The 22,141-nt window shown below is 32.4% G+C and overlaps 1 protein-coding gene across 1 annotated transcript in view; it reads left to right on the plus strand.

The window, feature by feature from the left end:
- The window catches only part of LOC139492848 (E3 ubiquitin-protein ligase rnf213-alpha-like), a 111,177-nt gene that overhangs the window by 64,042 nt on the left and 24,994 nt on the right, over positions 1-22,141 (plus strand). The window contains exons 43-64 of the mRNA XM_071280998.1: positions 3,153-3,323; positions 3,638-3,798; positions 4,495-4,717; positions 6,742-6,912; positions 7,482-7,544; positions 7,710-7,819; positions 8,383-8,520; positions 8,975-9,137; positions 9,984-10,069; positions 10,785-10,917; positions 11,110-11,217; positions 11,639-11,724; positions 12,339-12,536; positions 13,262-13,388; positions 14,034-14,213; positions 16,121-16,257; positions 16,716-16,923; positions 17,340-17,730; positions 18,170-18,314; positions 19,463-19,803; positions 20,119-20,285; positions 21,120-21,341. Of these exons, the coding sequence (XP_071137099.1) occupies positions 3,153-3,323; positions 3,638-3,798; positions 4,495-4,717; positions 6,742-6,912; positions 7,482-7,544; positions 7,710-7,819; positions 8,383-8,520; positions 8,975-9,137; positions 9,984-10,069; positions 10,785-10,917; positions 11,110-11,217; positions 11,639-11,724; positions 12,339-12,536; positions 13,262-13,388; positions 14,034-14,213; positions 16,121-16,257; positions 16,716-16,923; positions 17,340-17,730; positions 18,170-18,314; positions 19,463-19,803; positions 20,119-20,285; positions 21,120-21,341 (3,729 nt within the window). The remainder of the gene's footprint in view (positions 1-3,152; positions 3,324-3,637; positions 3,799-4,494; positions 4,718-6,741; positions 6,913-7,481; positions 7,545-7,709; positions 7,820-8,382; positions 8,521-8,974; positions 9,138-9,983; positions 10,070-10,784; positions 10,918-11,109; positions 11,218-11,638; positions 11,725-12,338; positions 12,537-13,261; positions 13,389-14,033; positions 14,214-16,120; positions 16,258-16,715; positions 16,924-17,339; positions 17,731-18,169; positions 18,315-19,462; positions 19,804-20,118; positions 20,286-21,119; positions 21,342-22,141) is intronic.

Consider the following 22,141-nt stretch of genomic DNA (forward strand, 5'->3'; position numbering starts at 1 on the left):
CAACTGTTAGTAAAATACTGACTGTATCACAGGACTTCATGAGGGAACAAAATGTAAATTACTTAATATAGATTGGATACAACTGTTAGTAAAATACTGACTGTATCACAGGACTTCATGAGAGAACAAAAGGTAAATTACTTCATATAGATTGGATACAACTGTTAGTAAAATACTGACTGTATCACAGGACTTTATGAGGAAACAAAAGGTAAATTACTTAATATAGATTGGATACAACTGTTAGTAAAATACTGACTGTATCACAGGACTTCATGAGAGAACAAAAGGTAAATTACTTAATATAGATTTGATACAACTGTTAGTAAAATACTGACTGTATCTCAGGACTTCATGAGGGAACAAAAGGTAAATTACTTAATATAGATTGGATACAACAGTTAGTAAAATACTGACTGTATCTCAGGACTTCATGAGAGAACAAAAGGTAATTTACTTAATATAGATTGGATACAACAGTTAGTAAAATACTGACTGTATCACAGGACTTCATGAGGGAACAAAAGGTAAATTACTTAATATAGATTGGATACAACTGTTAGTAAAATACTGACTGTATCATAGGACTTCATGAGAGAACAAAAGGTAAATTATATAATATAGATTGGATACAACTGTTAGTAAAATACTGACTGTATCACAGGACTTCATGAGAGAACAAAAGGTAAATTACTTAATATAGATTGGATACAACTGTTAGTAAAATACTGACTGTATCACAGGACTTCATGAGGGAACAAAAGGTAAATTACTTAATATAGATTGGATACAACTGTTAGTAAAATACTGACTGTATCTCAGGACTTCATGAGGGAACAAAAGGTAAATTACTTTATATAGATTGGATACAACTGTTAGTAAAATACTGACTGTATCTCAGGACTTCATGAGAGAACAAAAGGTAAATTACTTAATATAGATTGGATACAACTGTTAGTAAAATACTGACTGTATCACAGGACTTCATGAGAGAACAAAAGGTAAATTACTTAATATAGATTGGATACAACAGTTAGTAAAATACTGACTGTATCTCAGGACTTCATGAGAGAACAAAGGGTAAATTACTTAATATAGATTGGATACAACTGTTAGTAAAATACTGACTGTATCACAGGACTTCATGAGAGAACAAAAGGTAAATTACTTAATATAGATTGGATATAACTGTCAGTAAAATACTGACTGTATCACAGGGCTTCATGAGGGAACAAAATGTAAATTACTTAATATAGATTGGATACAACTGTTAGTAAAATACTGACTGTATCACAGGACTTCATGAGGGAACAAAAGGTAAATTACTTAATATAGATTGGATACAACTGTTAGTAAAATACTGACTGTATCACAGGACTTCATGAGGGAACAAAAGGTAAATTACTTAATATAGATTGGATACAACTGTTAGTAAAATACTGACTGTATCTCAGGACTTCATGAGAGAACAAAAGGTAAATTACTTAATATAGATTGGATACAACTGTTAGTAAAATACTGACTGTATCACAGGACTTCATGAGAGAACAAAAGGTAAATTACTTAATATAGATTGGATACAACAGTTAGTAAAATACTGACTGTATCACAGGACTTCATGAGAGAACAAAAGGTAAATTACTTAATATAGATTGGATATAACTGTTAGTAAAATACTGACTGTATCACAGGGCTTCATGAGGGAACAAAATGTAAATTACTTAATATAGATTGGATATAACTGTTAGTAAAATACTGACTGTATCACAGGGCTTCATGAGGGAACAAAATGTAAATTACTTAATATAGATTGGATATAACTGTCAGTAAAATACTGACTGTATCACAGGGCTTCATGAGAGAACTAAAGGTAAATTACTTAATATAGATTGGATACAACTGTTAGTAAAATACTGACTGTATCACAGGACTTCATGAGAGAACAAAGGGTAAATTACTTAATATAGATTGGATACAACTGTTAGTAAAATACTGACTGTATCACAGGACTTCATGAGAGAAGAAAGGGTAAATTACTTAATATAGATTGGATACAACAGTTAGTAAAATACTGACTGTATCTCAGGACTTCATGAGAGAACAAAGGGTAAATTACTTAATATAGATTGGATACAACTGTTAGTAAAATACTGACTGTATCACAGGACTTCATGAGAGAACAAAAGGTAAATTACTTAATATAGATTGGATACAACTGTTAGTAAAATACTGACTGTATCACAGGACTTCATGAGGGAACAAAAGGTAAATTACTTAATATAGATTGGATACAACTGTTAGTAAAATACTGACTGTATCACAGGACTTCATGAGGGAACAAAAGGTAAATTACTTAATATAGATTGGATACAACTGTTAGTAAAATACTGACTGTATCTCAGGACTTCATGAGAGAACAAAAGGTAAATTACTTAATATAGATTGGATACAACTGTTAGTAAAATACTGACTGTATCACAGGACTTCATGAGAGAACAAAAGGTAAATTACTTAATATAGATTGGATACAACAGTTAGTAAAATACTGACTGTATCACAGGACTTCATGAGAGAACAAAAGGTAAATTACTTAATATAGATTGGATATAACTGTTAGTAAAATACTGACTGTATCACAGGGCTTCATGAGGGAACAAAATGTAAATTACTTAATATAGATTGGATATAACTGTTAGTAAAATACTGACTGTATCACAGGGCTTCATGAGGGAACAAAATGTAAATTACTTAATATAGATTGGATATAACTGTCAGTAAAATACTGACTGTATCACAGGACTTCATGAGGGAACAAAAGGTAAATTACTTAATATAGATTGGATACAACTGTTAGTAAAATACTGACTGTATCACAGGACTTCATGAGAGAACTAAAGGTAAATAACATGACAAAATAACTTAAAAATTTTGATTGAAAATTCAGCCAACTTTTGGTATTTCAAATCAATAAAGAAGTATTGCCTGTCTGTGCAACCTTTTTGTCCATATTGTTACCTCAATCAATTGCATGCACACAGTATTGATCTTTTTACCATTAAGACTGGTATTTTGATACTTTTTATATGCTTTCTTCAGTAGGTTTTCTAAACCATTTGATTTCTAGTTAATTTTTAAAAACAAATTTATTTCAGGATGAGTGTAGTTTTGTTAGTTTACGAGATGTGGAGAGAGTCCTACAGGTGATGAGTTGGTTTTACAGTCAGTCACAAGATGATGAAGCTTTGTTCCAGAGGATGAGAGACGAATCAGAAGATTCAGAAACTGAATCTGAAGAAGAAAGCATGGAACTGGGACATGTACAGGTAAAGTTTTAAAAAACCAAAAAGGATGCAAAAAGAGGAAAGAAAGATACTAGAGGAACATTTAAACTCATAGATCGAAATTAAACTGACAACACCATAAGTAAAAAAGAAAAGACAAACAGAAAAAATTATAGTACAAAATACACAAGAGTTTCATACTGTTTAGGAATTGCAGGGTTTGATTAGTGAAGCACCATACATCTGATATAAACTTTTGCAGACTCCAAGTGAAAATGATAGATATATTTTTACTACGATAGATTTGCCTATAAACATGATAAGTATATATTAATGATAGTGGAATACCTTTTCAGCATATGGACGATGTCACTAGGTCACTGGTTCTTGCCCTTGGAGTTTGTTACCATGCTTGTTTGAAGAACAGAGAGGAATACAGGGAAACAGTTGCGACGTATTTTACTCAGCCTTTACGTTTAGTTGGAGGTGCTGATGGCATTGAAGAGGAAATATCCAGGTATATATGATTGATTGTTCCATGTTAAATGTCCAGTGGCAATTATTTCATGCAAATTCATGAAAGGAACAAAATTCTGATTGAGGCACTATGAAGATTCTCAAAGGAGAATCAAATGGGATGATGCAAGCAAAACTAAACCAGAAAATAAAGAGTGTTAGTAAATATGGACAGGAATTTTGCCTAGTCCTCTCAGAGAGTTGTTTTTGATGTGCAAGGGAGGTTGACAATCTCACCACATGAGGCATCAGTTGTACAGCCGATTTCATTGAGTATAATGTCTTTGGTTAGCTTGCTTGCTAGCTGAACCGTGAAGTCATTTTAAGGTAAGGTATACTACCCTCCTTTCAAGTAGGCTAGTCCTACAGACAGATAGATAGGTTAACAGTAAGACTAATCTATTTTTAAAGGAGGGTAGTATACCTAACCTCATAATGACTGCATGGTTCAGCTAGCAAGCAAGCTAACCAAAGATAATACCTTTAGCTACACACCCAATGAAATTGGCTGTAACATCCCCATTCCAACAGGATATGGATAACCATATTTTATACTCTCGTGAAACCTTGCAGCGTCCTTATTAGTATAGTATTCTTAATTAGTTAAGTTATGAAATCCTTAGGGAATGTCTTTCATAGTCTTTAATTGTATGTTGGAAATGCAAAAAATAAAATCAAAAAAAAAATCTATTTATAGATGCCAAGCAGTATTTCTGGACAGTGTAGAATTAGCTCCAAACATAGCAAGGAACCAAGCCTTGAAAGAGAATGTCTTCATGATGATAGTTTGTATAGAATTAAGGATCCCTATGTTCTTGGTTGGTAAACCTGGAAGTTCTAAATCACTGGCCAAGACAATAGTAGCAGACGCCATGCAGGGAAATGCTGCACATAACGATCTTTTCAAGAGCTACAAACAGGTGTGTTATATAGACAATTATCCAATCCAAATTAAGATGTCTATTAACTGTCATATTCCTGACATGCAATTTGCAAATGACAATTGATACATTTTTAGCTCACCTGGCCCAAGTAAGCTTTTCCCATCACTTGGCGTCCATCATTCGTCGTCTGTCGTCTGTCGTCCGTCGTCCGTCGTTAACTTTTACAAAAATCTTCTCCTCTGAAACTACTGCGCCAAATTAAACCAAACTTGGCCACAATCATCATTGGGGTATCTAGTTTCAAAAATGTGTCTGGTGACCCGGCCAACCAACCAAGATGGCGGCCATGGCTAAAAATAGAACATAGGGGTAAAATGCAGTTTTTGGCTTATAACTCAAAAACCAAAGCATTTAGAGCAAATCTGACAGGGGTAAAATTGTTTATCAGGTCAAGATCTATCTGCCCTGAAATTTTCAGATGAATCGGACAACCCGTTGTTGGGTTGCTGCCCCTGAATCGGTAATTTTAAGGAAATTTTGCTGTTTTTGGTTATTATCTTGAATATTATTATAGATAGAGATAAACTGTAAACAGCAATAATGTTCAGCAAAGTAAGATTAACAAATAAGTCAGTGTAACTGAAATGGTCAGTTGACCCCTTTAGGAGTTATTGCCCTTTATAGTCAATTTTTAACCATTTTTCGTATATCTTAGTTATCTTTTACAAAAATCTTCTCCTCTGAAACTGCTGAGCTAAATTAATCCAAACTTGGCCACAATCATCTTTTGGGTATCTAGTTTAAAAAATGTGTCCTGTGACCCGGCCATCAAATCAAGATGGCCTCTACTGCTAAAAATAGAACATAGGGGAAAATGCAGTTTTTGGCTTATAACTCAAAAACCAAAGCATTTAGAGCAAATCTGACATGGTGTAAAATTGTTTATCAGGTCAAGATCTATCTGCCCTGAAATTTTCAGATGAATCAGACAACCTGTTGTTGGGTTGCTGCCCCTGGATCGGTAATTTTAAGGAAATTTTGCTGTTTTTGGTTATTATCTTGAATATTATTATAGATAGAGATAAACTGTTTACAGCAATAATGTTCAGCAAAGTAAGATTTACAAATAAGTCAGCGTGACCGAAATGGTCAGTTGACCCCTTTAGGGGTTACTGCTTTTTATAGTCGATTTTTAACCATTTTTCGTAAATCTTAGTTATCTTTTACAAAAATCTTCTCCTCTGAAACTACTGGGCCAAATTAATCCAAACTTGGCCACAATCATCTTTTGGGTATCTAGTTTAAAAAATCTGTCCGGTGACCTGGCCTTTAAATCAAGATGGCCACCACAGCTAAAAATAGAACATAGGGGTAAAATGCAGTTTTTGGCTAATAACTCAAAAACCAAAGCATTTAGAGCAAATCTGACATGAGTTTAAATTGTTTATCAGGTGAAGATCTATCTGCCCTGAAATTTTCATATGAATCGGATAACCTGTTGTTAGGTTGCTGCCCCTGAATCGGTAATTTTAAGGAAATTTTGCTGTTTTTGGCTATTATCTTGAATATTATTATAGATACAGATAAACAGCAATAATGTTCAGCAAAGTAAGATTTACAAATTTAAGTCAAACATGACCGAAATGGTCAATTGACCCCCTAAGGAGTTATTGTCCTTTTTAGTCAATTTTTAACAATTTTCATAAAATTTGTAAATTTTTATTAACATTTTCCACTGAAACTACTGGGCCAAGTTCATTATAGATAGAGATAATTGTAAGCAGCAAGACTGTTTAGTAAATTAAGATGTACAAACACATCACCATCACCAAAACACAATTTTGTCATGAATCCATCTGCTTCCTTTGTTTAATATTCACATTGACCAAGGTGAGCGACACAGGCTCTTTAGAGCCTCTAGTTTTAATCCTTAAATAATTGGAAAATGGCACTTTCTTTCATTTTACCTTTCAGTACAAAAGGCACAAAAGGTAGGTCAAGTAAGCCTGAAAGTGCCAAACATTAGATTTAAAATGATACACAATTTGTCTTTATCTTAGGTTCAGATGGTGTCCTTCCAGTGCAGTCCTCTATCAGTACCAGAGGGTATTGTAGGAACATTCAGACAGTGTGCAGCCTATCAGAAAGATAAAAATTTAGACAGATTTGTGTCTATTGTGGTACTTGATGAAATTGGTCTGGCTGAGGATTCTCCTAGGATGCCACTGAAGGTACAGATATAAGTTATCATGTGATTTAAAGCTATAATAAAAGAAAACGATAAAAATGTTGGTTGACTACTTTGCAAAAATCTGTATGTGAATGATGTATACATGTGTATTTTTATTCAGGTTTTATGTCACTGAATTAGTACACATTTTTGTTTAAGATCCACCTGAAGCTCTCCTCCAGGTGCCACATTTTCTAGCTGTTTTGAAGACCTGTTGATTATCTTCTGCTGTTGTCTGTTATTTGGTCGGGTTATTTTCTTTTTGACACATTCCCCATTTCCATTCTCAATTTTATGTATATTTTTATATAGGTTTTGAATATTACATTATGAATATTTTCTAAAAAAAAATGTATGTATATTTTTATATAGGTTTTGAATATTACATTATGAATATTTTCTAAAAAAAAATTTATGTATATTTTTATATAGGTTTTGAATATTACATTATGAATATTTTCTAAAAAAAAATTCTTGAAGAAACAATGTTAGCTGATGGTAAAGAAGAAACCTTCTGGTTAATTATAATAAGCCACAGTGCATATTTTTTACCATTCATTTGTTTTACAGACCTTACATCCTTTGCTAGAAGATGGTTGTCCTGATGATGAAGAACCAGAAAAATATAAAAAGGTAGGAATCTATTTATTTAATTACACAAAGTAAAGTTACTTCAGTTGGCAGTTGAAAACTGTTTTATGATTTTAAGATAAGAACCAATACAATTAAAGAAAAAAATTGAAACAAATAATCTATAATTGCAAATGTTAGAAACCGCCATAAGCTTATTATTTGCAGGTTGCTTTTATTGGTATATCCAACTGGGCTTTAGACCCTGCCAAGATGAACAGGGGTATCCTGGTACAAAGAGAGGTTCCAGATGTCAAAGAACTTACAGAAAGTGCTGAGTAAGTAATTTTTATGCCCCATTTACTATGCCCAATTTATGGGCATTATGTTTTCTGGTCTGTGCGCCCGTCTGTTTGTTCATTTGTCCGTCCGTCTGTCCCGCTTCAGGTTAAAGTTTTTGGTCGAGGTAGTTTTTGATAAAGTTGAAGTCCAATCAACTTGAAACTTAATACACATGTTCCCTATGATATGATCTTTCTTATTTTAATGCCAAATTAGAGATTTTACCCCACTTTCACGATCCACTGAACATAGAAAATGATAGTACGGATGGGGCATCTGTGTACTGGGGACACATTCTTGTTTATGACAAAGAAGAAGGGATATGTCGTATTAATTTTTGACTTAAAAGGGAAATCAATGCAATCATGTCAAAGAAAGAAGTGATGAAATTAATGAGAAACAGCAGAAACACAACATAACACATCAAACTAAAAAATCTTAAAATTTTATAAAAGCTTGAATTATTATGTCTTGAATTTAAACGAAAGTTTGGTATTTACTGGTTAAAGGTTTCACTGTAAAAGAAAACATAATCATCCATGAATTTTACTATTTTCAGAGGAATCTGCTCAACCAGTAAGAAGGTCTTGAAACTAATCCGACCCATGATACCACTAATGGCTGACTCTTATTTAGATCTGTTTAAAGAAGCTTCAACAAAAATGAGAGAATTCTTTGGACTGAGAGATTTTTACAGGTAAAATTTGAAAACACACTTCGCTTTGTCAAGTGATGCTTATGCATAAAAGTCATATGGAAGTAACTATATGGCTATAATGATAATCTAGATTCAACACTATATAATTAATTCTGTTTTAGGTTGTTGAATTGCAAATTGGTTCGCAAATTAATTAAATATGCTTATTCTTGAATTAGCTATAAATAGAATTAAAACAGGAATATGCAGTTAATTTATGTAAGGTTAGGTATGCAGTGTTTCAAAGGAAAAATGAAACACATCCTTAAAAAAACAAGATACAACAGCTAATGCACAAAAACAAAATAAAAAAATTTCTAAAAATTTTCCTAAAAATATTATTTGGCAATCTTGTAAAAAAGAAAATACGTATTACCTCACAATTATGAAAAAGAAAATTTAAACTGTTTGTGAAAGAGAGTCTCTTCTGTAAAACTTATAACATCTGTTACAGTTTGCTGAAGATGCTGTATGCCTTTGTGTCAGCCTCAAGAAAGAAACCAACATGGCCTCAACTTGAACATTGTATTTTGAGGAATTTTGGAGGACTAGAAGATGTGAAACCAGTTGAAATCTTCTATAATAGTCTGTCACATTTAGTTGACAAGACTGAACAGGTATGTATTGTGTTGTTAGTTCGTACACCCGTTTGTCCTGCTTGAGGTTTAAGTTTTTAGTCAAGGTAGTTTTTAGTTGAAGTCCTATCAACTTGAAACTTAGTACACATGTTCTTTAATTTTAATGCCAAATTAGAGATTTTCTCCCATTTTCACGGTCCACTGAACATAGAAAATGATAATGCGGATGGGGCACCCGTTTACTTGGGACACATTCTTGTTTTATGCCCTATTCTTATGGGTCTAGGATAAAAAAAAAAATGTGCCAGAAATTAACCTTATATAATGCAATAGTGGTCTGAATTTACCTCAAATAAGCCTAGCCGACTTATTGCCCTTCCTTCTTAAGTTGAAAAAGAGAGACTGAGGCATGCTGTTTCCATCATGGTGGCAGCATGCCTCACTATTAGTTTGTGAGTATGCCAGTATAATGGGAACTTCTAGTGTTATGTCAATGATATTTGGTATGCAGTTGAATTCACCGTTTCAGAATTAAATGCATTCTGCGTTATATTTGCAAAAGCGTACACCAAAACATAAACAATAGAAATTCAACCAATGACGTAATGTTATTTTCATTTTGGTGTACGATCAATGAGTTTACCCATAGGCCTTTAGATTCTGAAAAAGCGAACTAGCATTAGCAGGTCTCATATCAATAAAGAATATTTAATCCCATATCAAGTTTTTTGTCTTGAAATGTTTAGCGTAGTTGACATGTAAAAAGTATTGCCATTTTAATTTCATCATTTGCATTGCACTGTAAAAATTTCAAAAAGGCGAGATATATATCTGTGTTAACAGTTAATTAATACTAACATTGATTCTAAATATTTCTTTTTATAGAAGAGAGAAGAAGACCCAGATTGTACTTCATCAGGAATGATACAGGCCTGTCTAACTGGAGATAAGGGAGATAACAAATCCAATAGGTCAGTACAACCAAGGGAGGTAATAATACCTATATGTCAACAAAAGTTCAATTTTTATGCCCCACCTACGATAGTAGAGGGGCATTATGTTTTCTGGTCTGTGCGTCCGTTCGTCCGTCCGTCTGTTTGTTCGTTCGTCCGTCCGTTCGTTCGTTCGTCCGTCCGTCTGTCCCGCTTCAGGTTAAAGTTTTTGGTCAAGGTAGTTTTTGATGAAGTTGAATGGAGTCCAATCAACTTGAAACTTAGTACAAATGTTCCCTATGATATGATCTTTTTGATTTTAATGCCTAATTATATTTTTTACCCATTTTCACGGTCCATTGAACATGGAAAATGATAGTGCGATTGGGCATCCGTGTACTTTGGACACATTCTTGTTTTAAAAATATTTGTCTAAGATTTTCAACATGAGTTTTCTTAAACTTTTTTATGCCCCATTTTTAGTCATTATGTTTTCTGGTCAGTGCGTCCGTTCGTTTGTGTGTCAGTCTGTCCTGCTTCAGGTTAAAGTTTTTAGTCAAGGTAGTTTTTGATGAAGTTGAAGTCTTGAAACTTAGTACACATGTTCCTTATGATGCGATATTTCTAATTTTATTTCAAAATTAGAATTTTGACCACAATTTCACAGTCCACTGAACATAGAAAGTGATAGTGTGATTGGGCATCCATGTACTATGGACACATTCTTGTTGATAGAAGTTTCAATATATTTCAGTGAGAGTAGATACCTGTTACTGTTGACAGAGAATTATGGAGCACTGACTGTTCTACAACAGAAAATCTTCACTATGGACAATGCTGTTGTTATCTTTGGAAGTAGTTTTCCCAGTGATCAGGAATATACACAGGTATGAAAATGACCTCTCAATATAGCATACCATAAATTAGTAATTCAGAATTGATTGTTCAGAATTTTTATGATAATAAAAAGTCAGAAATTATTTATTTTTGTCATGTGTGTGATGTAAAGGTTATTTTCATGAATTACACATAACATTTTTTCATCATGAGTTTTATACGTTAATATTTTTTTTTCTCAGGTTTGCAGAAACATAAACAGAATAAAAGTATGTATGGAAACTGGTAGCACTGTCATTTTGTTGAATCTTGAAAACCTATATGAAAGTCTATATGATGCTCTCAACCAGGTAAGCCCTATTTATATATCAAGTCAATGGGTATACTTTTAGTAGTTATTCATGAAATTTTTTAATTTATGTAGAAATAAAATTTCAATTAGGAAAACATCCAATAGCTTTTGTGTAATGAAATCATTTTCAGTCTGAAAAAAGCATGTCTTTGTGCAATGCTATGACATAAGTAGAGGCATGAATTGGGACATGGCTATACATTTAATATGGGTCACAGATTAGTGGATTTTGTCAAAAAGTTATATATTCACATTGTCCACTGTGATGATTAAGTATAAACATAGAAATAAGCAAAAATAAATCCAATACTTATATGTATTGAATTTCAAAAATGAATGTGTTGAAAAGTATAATTTATCTGAAAGATAATAAATTGTCCATTTATTTATATTGCATTATCTGAACTTTTTAATTTCAGTATTACGTTTTGTTTGGAGGAGAAAGATATGTAGATTTAGGACTTGGTTCACATAGAGTTAAATGCAGAGTACATAAGACATTCAGGTAAATTGAAAAGGGAAGTTATCAGTAGTTTTCCCAGTTATCAAGAATATAAACAGGTATGAATTTAAAGACCTTTCCATACAGAAAAAAAATCAGAATTGATCATGCTGAAAAATAGAATTTCTGTCATTAATCAGGTTGAACTCTAAAAAATGTGACAAAATTTCACATGTATCAAGTTGTCTCCCCTTTATTAATTGTTAAATAAAATTTTTGCTTTGCTGTAACTAAAAAGTACTACATTAGGTTGTAAAAACAGGTTAGGGTCAATTAATTGTTGCTGATACTATTCAGGAGTTATGGCCCTAGAATATTTAAAAACATTGAGCAAAATTGTCCATTTCTGGTTTTGAGGGTAAGTTTACTTTATAAAAATCTTCTTAGCATTATTAAAACATTCCTGATAGGGATGAAAATAATAAAAAGTAAAATGAAAAAAAAACAAGGAAAAGTCAAAAACAAAAAGTCACTTATCAAATAGCAAAATCAAAAGCTCAAACACATTTAAAAATGAATGGAAAGAACTGGCATTCAGGCTATTTGTTCCTTTATTCTTTTTGGTTTTAAAAGTGAAGCCTTAGTTTAATTTATTAAATTTGTATTTATTTTTACAGATTGATAGTAGTTGCAGAGAAACAGATTGTGTATGATAAATTTCCCATACCATTGATTAATCGACTTGAAAAACATTTCTTGTCACTGAAGAACATGCTGACACCAGCACAGCTTGAATTAGCAGACAAACTTCAGGCATGGGCACAACATTTTTGTGAGGTTAAAGTTCCTGCATACATGAGAAATATGAGAGACAAGTAAGTCAAAGTTTTATTATGCCCCATTTATGGGCATTATGTTATCTGCTCTGTGCGTCCATTCATCTGTTCGTTCGTCCGTTCATCCATTTGTCCCAGGTTAAAGTTTTTGGTCAAGGTAGTTTTTGATGAAGTTGAAGTCCAACTTGAAACTTAGTACACATGTTCCATTGACATAATCTTTCTAATTTTAATGCCAAATTAAAGATATTTTCACGGTCCATTGAACATAGAAAATGATAGTGCGGATGGGGCATCTGTGTACTATGGAAACATTCTTGCTTTATAAATCTGCTTTACTATGGAGACAATATTATTTGTTTGAACTAGTTGTCATGAAATTCATAGGCATTGGTGATCCATTAATTTTAACATTCACCATAGTACAAGTTTCCTATATATTTGCATATATGTAGAATTTGTCAAAACCACATCATCAAGTTACCATTTAAACATGATTTTCTTTCACATGAGAGTAACTCATTAAAATTCTGCTTTTATCAGATTTATGCTATTGTCAATTTTGATTTGCTCATTTAATTTTTTTTTCATTACAAATGATAATTGTTTTAAGCAACAGCCTTGGCTATGAATTTATCCAAGGGAATGATACAAATTTACATGTGCAAAAAAGCAGTCCAAATATTTTTGGGCCAAAATTAAGACCAAAACATTATTAATGTTTTTTTCTTTTTGAGAAAATCTTCTGCTTGTTTTGATTTTAGGAAGGACATAAGAAAGATAGGAGATGCTTTTATGGGTTACCATGCTGACACTTGTGCTGCCATTATACTACATGTCTGTCAAGAGAAAAGATGTAATGATGAAGCTATATCACAGATTGAAGATGAGGTTAGATATTCATACTCTTTGTGCTAAGGCAACAATTATTTTATGATATGAGTGCCAATGAGACTATTGGACAAAGTCCAAATAACTTCACAGTATGGACTCCAACAATAAAGCAAAAGCATATGCAGCTATAGAAGTCCTTGATATGAATCATATGATAGAATTTGAAACAGGTAATACAAAAAAAATAACAGTTGGTTTTATTATAAAAAAATAAATATGACAGACAGTAACTGATGACTTCCACTGAATTACAGGACCCTGGTTTTAAACAGTCACAAAATAAATAGGAATGGGTTAAATATGTTTGTGAGTGCTCCACACAATATAAGAACAAACTGTAAATTTCTGTTTAAAATGGCATGCTTTATCAAATTTCCTCACGGACAAATAACAACTACCTTAATAAGAAAAGAGGACTGGCAAATATGTACATTTGTAGAAGATCATCTTTGTGGAACATATAGAATAAGGCTTGACCTGCTTTTCATTTGTCATGTACAGCTGTTTTCCTTAACAAAAAAAGATATAAAGAAAGGCTGAAAGTAAGAAAATTCTAAAAAAGACATCTTAAGAAAACTAGAATTTAATCAAATTTTTTGATGAAATTCTCTTTCATTATAAACTACACTTTATTATTTATAGATACTTAGAGAAGCTCAATCAATATTATTGTGGTGTGCAACCCCTGCAGCAGTTTTTCAGCTAGGTGACAAACATGGAGAGATTTTTAAGACCTACTTTTTAGAACAACACCATGAAAGTTTGGCAGATTACCTCCAGTATAAGATTGTACAACAACAGAAACATAATATTCATGTGCAGGTAAGGTACTTTTACCAGAAAATATTGACTATCTCACTGTATGATATACCTTTATATATAGTTCAATCATCTGAAAGTTTCAAAACCAATTTTTATCTCTAATACATTTGTCAATGAAGTTAAATTTTAGCTGCTTCATTGGGCGCTACATTTTTTATAAAATAGCTGTTGAAGGTTTTGATTGATTTTGAAGCCAACTCAATTTTGCATACCTGCCAACTTTTGAAAATGCCCATGGGGGTTTTAGCGCGCGACAACAATTTCAAAGTTTAAAATTCTTTGCGACAACTATTTTGCGCGTGCTGTTTTGTAGTCTAGAAAAAGTGTCATATTTGCATGATTTGTAAGATGAGCTTACATCCCTTTTTTTTAAAGTTTATTTGCATGATTCTAGTAAAATATGAACTTGTAGCTGTAAGACCAGGAATTATTTTCATGTGTAAGAATACTAAATAGTTGTTGACTTTTCCAATTTAAAATTATACACAAAGAAGGACCTTTATCAGGTTGGGAACAACACATAGGGATCCCCCCTCAATGTTAGGACATTAAAAACCACTTTTTAAGTACAAATGAGCACACATTCATATTATTTGAAGAAACTTTTCCCAAAGAACTATACATCTTATGATCTATCTGGTATTATATGGTCAACACATGTCCAAGAATTTTGGTATGTTCTTGGTCTTATATCTTCTTTATTATTCAAAATAATAGGACTCTTCATTTGGAAAAGCTGTTCCAAATATAATGTCAGAACTTCCCATTTTTAAGTTAATAAATCTACATTTTTCTATTTTATTTTTTACAAGAGTGACCCCTTGACTAAGGGTAGTCCTTCATTTAAGGGATTTCTCATGTTGATGTGGGGGGGGGGGGGGAGGGGGTCCATGTGAAAAATAATGAATAGTACATTATACTTTAAATGATTGAATACATAAATGAAATTATGTTACAGCAAGTGTACATGTAATGTCAATAAATTAGTGAATAAACTACTATTTATTATATTCATGGTAGTACTGCATCATTGAAGTTTGTCAATCAGCCATGCTTTTATTCTTATTCTGTGTAAGAACCTCCTTGCAGTTGAAAAATCATTTGCCATGTTCACGTTTTTACAATTCTGACCAACAAACAGAGGAATACAACACAAGTTCAATATCTAGCATGTTAAAATAATCTTGAGAGAAAACGTTTTTGATTGGCTGATTAATTTGATCATGAGAAACACACAATTTGATTGGCTGAACACGATTTTCCTCCATTGGACACAGTTCAAAATCGGGAACAACAATATTTTTCGTGTAGATTTTCATCAAATCGTGTTTTAGAGGGTTTTTCAGGAACACGATCGTGCAATCGTGACAAAGGGTCAAAATCGTGTAGTACACGCCTAAATCGTGAAAGTTGGCAGGTATGATTTTGAGATTTTTATTTTCATCACTAAGTCCTGTTTTATTAGTCCCCTACCAACGAAGTCGAAGGGGACTTTAGGTTTGCATTCAGTCTGTCTGCCTGTCCATCTGTCAGTCCAGCATATCAGTTTTCCCACACTTTTTTTGTTATGCTTGAAGATATTGATTTGAGAATTGGTATATAGTTTTATCATGACAAGGTACAGATCAAGATTGATTTTTTTTGTCTGGTTTGAGGATTTTGTGTAGAGTTATGGTCCTTGAACTTAGAAAATTCACTCAGATAATCAGTTTTCATCACTTTTTTCCTCATACTTAAAGATATTGACTTTATATTTGTTATATTGTTATAGATCAAGGTAAGTTTTTTTTGTTCCAAAACAGTAAATTTTAACCGTTAGGGGACTATGTATTGCCATACTATACTCACAGAATGCTAATTCCAAATCATTGTCTGTTTAATCAAAATAACAAATTATGTATTTTCAGATTACAACAAATTCCAAACTATTAGCTACAGCAGACATTGAAGTCCTGTGCAGGTTTATACCCATACTGAAACAAAATATAACTTTGCTGACTCTACAGTCTTTTGATACAGAGCAACAGTTTAGCAGAAAAATCAAGTATGTAATTTGCTTTTGCAACATTTATATGCTCTCTATAAAACATGTATCAACATTGTTGCGTTATAACTATTTCTAGTTGCAATTGTCTACAAGATTTTTCAAAAACCATAATTTTAGGCATACTATTTCCTACAATTTTAACAAAAACTATGATTAAAAGTAAATAAACATGCAAAATCCATTGGTTAAAAAACTGATTCTCATAAGGTACCTCTAATTGATTCTTTCAAGGACAAACTGGATTATAAGGTTGAATTTAGGCTCATCAATATATTCTCCACAGCAGCACCTCTTATATTGACTTGTCCTGTTGTTTAATAATAATTTTAAACATTTTGATTTGTGGTGCACCAATATCCTCCAAGTCTTTGAAATTTGGAAAAACCGCTGTTTTTGAAAGCTGTTTTTGGATTGCACCAGCAGTTATATTTAAGATAGTTACTTCCTATTTTCAGATCTTTTTTTGACCACACAACAACGTCTGATAGCTTATTGATAGTACAGTGTGATTGTGGGGACCAGAATGCCGATCTGATTGCCTGTGCTAGGTACACTGTACAGGGAGAGCTTCAACAAGTAAGAGAGGAACGGCAGTATGCCATCCATGTGGTATTCCTGATTCAACTTCCTGGTATTGCTGGAGGATGTTTTACTGGATTCCAGGTTAGATATTTAGTATGAGATGGGTTAATGTAACTGAACAACAGCAACCCAACATCACCAATCATTGAGGGGTTAAATGAGGTTTTAATTTGTCACTTATTTGTTGATTTGCCAAACTTAATCATTTTCTAATAATTTACTTTGAAAAAAAAACTACAAGAGAGCGACAGAAACCAACACAGGGACAGTTTTACTTAAACCAAGCTGACTGCTCAAGGTTGTGACAATAGTCATCATATGTATTATTTGAATTATTCAAAGTGAGGTAAATGTATTGTAAAAAGAGCAAAATTTTCAAAGAAATTTGAGAAAAAAATATTTTCTAGATATCTAGTAAGAATTTTTAATTTTATGATAATCTGTTATGGTATTCTCACTTGCAACTATATAAATGACATGAATTTGTTTTGGAACAGTGTGGGCTTTGGCATTCTGTGCATATTGACGACATCCATCCTGCTCCTGAAGATATACCCTCTGTTGCTGACATGCATGGGACGTCAGTCAGTGCTTTGTTGGCCTCCACAAAAACTAGACCAGAGGACGATATGGAAGTAGAAGAAGGAATAAATGAACAAATGATGGACAGAATGGAAACAAACGAAGATGAAGTCGATTTGATGGATATTCAGTTAGAAGTAAAGACAAATGAAAAAGGACAGAAATTCAAAAGACATTTCAAAATTGATAATTTGATCATGAAATGTTTACAACCAGCTTTGGGTAATGTTAAAGACCCAATGTCAGATTCCTCCAGAGCTATAGATCGATTGAAGATTATACACAACTGCTTGAAACATGAAGCAGGTTAGATAGTTTTAGTCTCTACAAATTTTATTATTAAAATACAATCAGACCATGATAGTAAGATAAAACTTTGTCTACAGATAGAAAAAATTGATAATTTTAGCTTGGATCTGCTTTAAAAGACACAATATAAAGTTTTGAAGAAAAACATAATCCTGATCTCTAATTTCCTCTTAAGCCCAACAAATAGCTCTTTTGAGTTGAAATTGCATTATTCATTGTATGTTTGCAAGTTCTCTCTTTTTTATAGCTTGTATGTACACTTTGGCTATACCATGAAATCAAATTTTCACAAAAATATGGTTTTCTTAAATCCATGAAAATTTGTACCCATGAAAATAACTGAATGTTTTAGATAAATAAGTCACATTGGTCTACATTTGTATTGTCTAATTATCTAATTAACTTTAAGATCAATGTTTTGACTTTTGTTTTACAGGGGAGGTAACTGTAATGTCTGGAATAGCCAAACATTTAAGCAGTATCTTAAGAGAAAAGGAAGAAAGTTTTGGTGCAGTAATTACAAACTGGTTATCAACAGAAGCCTCTAGACCTGAGAATATCAACAGGGCTGGTACATTCAGGTGTGTATTGTGTTATGGAAATTTGTCTGGATGATAATATCCTAGTTATGTGTATAAATCTGATATGAAAAGTAATTTTGAAGCTGTTGAATATAGATTCTACCACTGAATCGAGTGTGATACGATATTAATCCACTTATGAGTTGAATATTTAAAATTTTAACTGATGAGGGTGGATAAACATTGTATTGCACAAGATTTGGTGGTTGGATCTATTTTCTTTAATGATTTTTAAACGACATATATGCAGACAAATTCAATCCTTCCTTTCAAATGATCTGCAAAAGAATGTGTTCTTTCTATGTGACATCATCAGGCATGGTTGACTATTTTCTTGATGTCACAATAGGAAATTTAAAGGAAAGCAGGAAAACATAATCGAAATTTTGACCAATGTTAAGAACTTAGATCAAACGAATGGCACTTTGATAAAATAAAGATAATCAGCATGTCAGGAAAAAGATAAACTAAGAATTATAGAAAGATGTTAACAGTAAAGTAGGAAAAAGTAATTAACCACATTTAATTGTCTATAAAAACCACAAAATTACACTGTATGGAAATATGTTGCATGTCGCGAGATCTTGTGAGATTTCCAGACATTCAACTCTCTCATCGTTTGGCTTGCAAGTTTATACATGATGGAAATGTTTTCACTTCCAGTATTAAAAGTCAGCATTTTGTTAGTGTGACAAAACATAGTTACCTAATATTATACTGCTATGTTTAAGTTTTAGCAAGTTCTTATTCCAAGCAACAGTTCACAGAGGAGCATAAAGGGGGGTATCTGCATGGAAGAATGCAAAATAAAATTTCTTGATGAATGAACGATTAAAAATGTCTAAAATTTTTATCTTTACCGATTTCACGAAAGACGGTGAATAACAAACCTTTTTCATGGCTGCACATGAATAAAAATGGCAAAACATGTTGCATGAAAATAACCCTTTACCACCCTCTTCACATTGTACCAGCACCTGAAATGACTTCACATTTTCTCCCTACGACATCTTCTTTATCCTACCAATACAGGCAGTTTACTTTAAATCTTTGATTTTAATCTCCTCCTTCAGAATGAATAGTTTTATTATAAAACTTATTTTTTATGAAATACATCTTATATTAATCATGCAAAATATGTATTCCAGGAAATTTGCAGTTCAGTGCTTAGAATCTAAAGTTATTCCAATATTGGCTGGAATCATTGCTTTCATAGATACAAACAGAAACATGGATATTCTAACCAATAATCCAACCGATAGTTGGCACATCCACATGTGGGTTGACATTTTTAATAATCCTGAACTGACTCAATTGAAATATTCCTGGATTGTTTCCCCTACAAGACAACATGAACTTCAAGAAGTAGCAGTTAAAACTACATCTAAAGATGGGAAACCGTTCCCAGCTGTCATGCCATTTTCTTGGCTGATTTTTGGACAAATTGAAGATATCTTGAGAAAATCAATTGAAACAAAAGAAAGCACAGGTAATTTTTCTGAAAAAAAAACCAGTTAAATTTCATATTCAGGGACCCAAAAGTCAGTTACTGTGACATTCTGTATTTCAAAGGGAAGAGTTAAATATTACAACTATATAGAAAATCCAATTTGGACCTCAAATGCTTTACCGCAATTTTATGTAATTGGTGAGTACCATTGTTAGCCTTTTCTTTAAATTATATGTGGTTTTTATACTGTAATATAAATTCACTTCAGATGAATGCACTGGTGTTTTTTTTCTTCAAAATTCAATTCAAATAGAAAAAAACTATGAATGTGGAATTTTTATTTTTATTCTACAGAAAGCCATTTTGATGTGGTTGTGAAAGCATCAGAAATCTTCCAGTCTTTACCACTAGGGAAACTTTTGTCAGATGTAGAAGGTACCTACATCCTTGAAGTACTGAAATGTTACATCAGAGACTTTGTCTACATGATTCATCCTGTACAAACTAATTCTGAATGTCAGGTAAAATATTTAATTTTGAAACATCTTTTAGGGGCCTGCTGAAGAAAGCCTCCAGGTGTTGGAGTTTCTGGCTGCATTGAAGACCCATTAGTGGCCTTCTGCTGTTGTCTGTTCTATGGTCGGGTTGTTGTCTCTTTGACACATTCACCAGTTCCAGTCGCAATTCATTAGTTCTGGGAAAAGTTTTACTTCAATTTTGCGGCCTAACAGTGTTTTTCCTTTATTTGGTTATGTTATATAGCCATGACATATGTGACTTTAGGGCTCCTAGTCATTAACTTTACTCAGTACTCCAGTGTACAAAATTTTTGTTCTTGAAAAATCATATCCAGAATTTTGATTGGTTAAAAATTTCAAGTCTTGAGTACGATAATTGTACTTGGAATTTTATGACGTCAAGGCCTGGATCTTTACATAAATTATGCTGTCAAAGTTAAGCTTATAGAATAAGTGACTAGAGAATTTCTACGAGAGAAAATTAAATTTGACATATTATCTAATATTAAAAAAATGAAATGTTTACTGTGAAAGTGCTATTTTTAAAATAGTATAAATCCAAATACACTGCTTTTTTCTGACTTAAAGTTTTGTCCAGACCTGTTGGAAGGCAAAGTTCAGTATGTTGCAGGATACATTGTATGATGGGGTCTTATAAGTTCCATTTATCATTCTACTTTTGATTTCAGTCTTTGAGATGAATCATAAGCAAAATGTTTGGTCCCTTGTCTTACAAAAAATATATCACAAAATTATTCAATGTGGGGATTCATGCTCCACATTCTTTTGAAATTTCACTAGTAATTTTTTTGTTTCAATTCTAAATTTATTTTTCAGCTTTTATGTGAAAGTGTGATAACAGGCTGCAGACATCTTGTAAGAGGTGAATATGGAAGATTATTACCCTCTTTGTTAGGATGTCACATGACCTATATTCTTAATGATATGAGATTTAAGAACTTTGCTAACATAGTACACATATGGCCAGGATGCAGTCAGAGAATTCTAGATTTCCAGCAGGAATCGTCAAACTTTTATCTTGTTACAGACGAGGAAAAAGTAAGTTTGTTGATTTCTAAATGCCTTGTTAGCGTTTTGATGTATGAAATCATGATTTTTTTATTTTAAGAATAATATCATTCAATAATAACTCTTAATTTGTGTTATAAGGTTGTAGAATACAACTACTACACATTTTTGCAGCTGTCCCAATTCAGGAAGCTCTAGCCTTTGGCAGTATTGTGTGTTTTCTAAATTTTAGTTCATTTGTATATTTAGAGTAAAGTGAGGCATTCATTTTGCTGAACTAGTTAACATTATTGTTGAGGAACAGCATTTTGAATATGTTAAACTATTTTCCAATGCTTTGGCTTACTAATGGGGGTATGCTTAACACTACGACACATGCATTCCTTTTGTCACAGAAATTTTATAACTGCCTTGGTGGTCTTGTAGTTATAATAGTGTACTATGTGCTCGAGATTGTGTTTTCAGTTTCCAACTAGGTAAAACCAAAAACTTTGAATAAATTAATTTTCGTGAGTTGAGATAAAATAATGCTTTCCTTGGTACATTGTATTTCCTATTGAAAATTAACTCTTTTTGGATCATTTAACATTAAGTTCATCCTTACCCACAAAATCAAGGAAAAGGTGTATCCCAATAATGATGATGTCCCAATAACAATATAGGGTTATTGCATGAATATTGGGGAATATTGTCCCGAGTAGAATTTTATATTGCACGAGCTTGCTTGCTTGTTTTTTATTGTATAGCAATATAATATTTAAAGGTAAAAAATGGTTTAAACTAAGATTTTGTCGTTGATGACGTCATGAATTTTTTAAGAATTATTGCAC

This window comes from Mytilus edulis, chromosome 10 (genome assembly GCF_963676685.1).
Source record: "Mytilus edulis chromosome 10, xbMytEdul2.2, whole genome shotgun sequence".
NCBI lineage: Eukaryota > Metazoa > Mollusca > Bivalvia > Mytilida > Mytilidae > Mytilus > Mytilus edulis.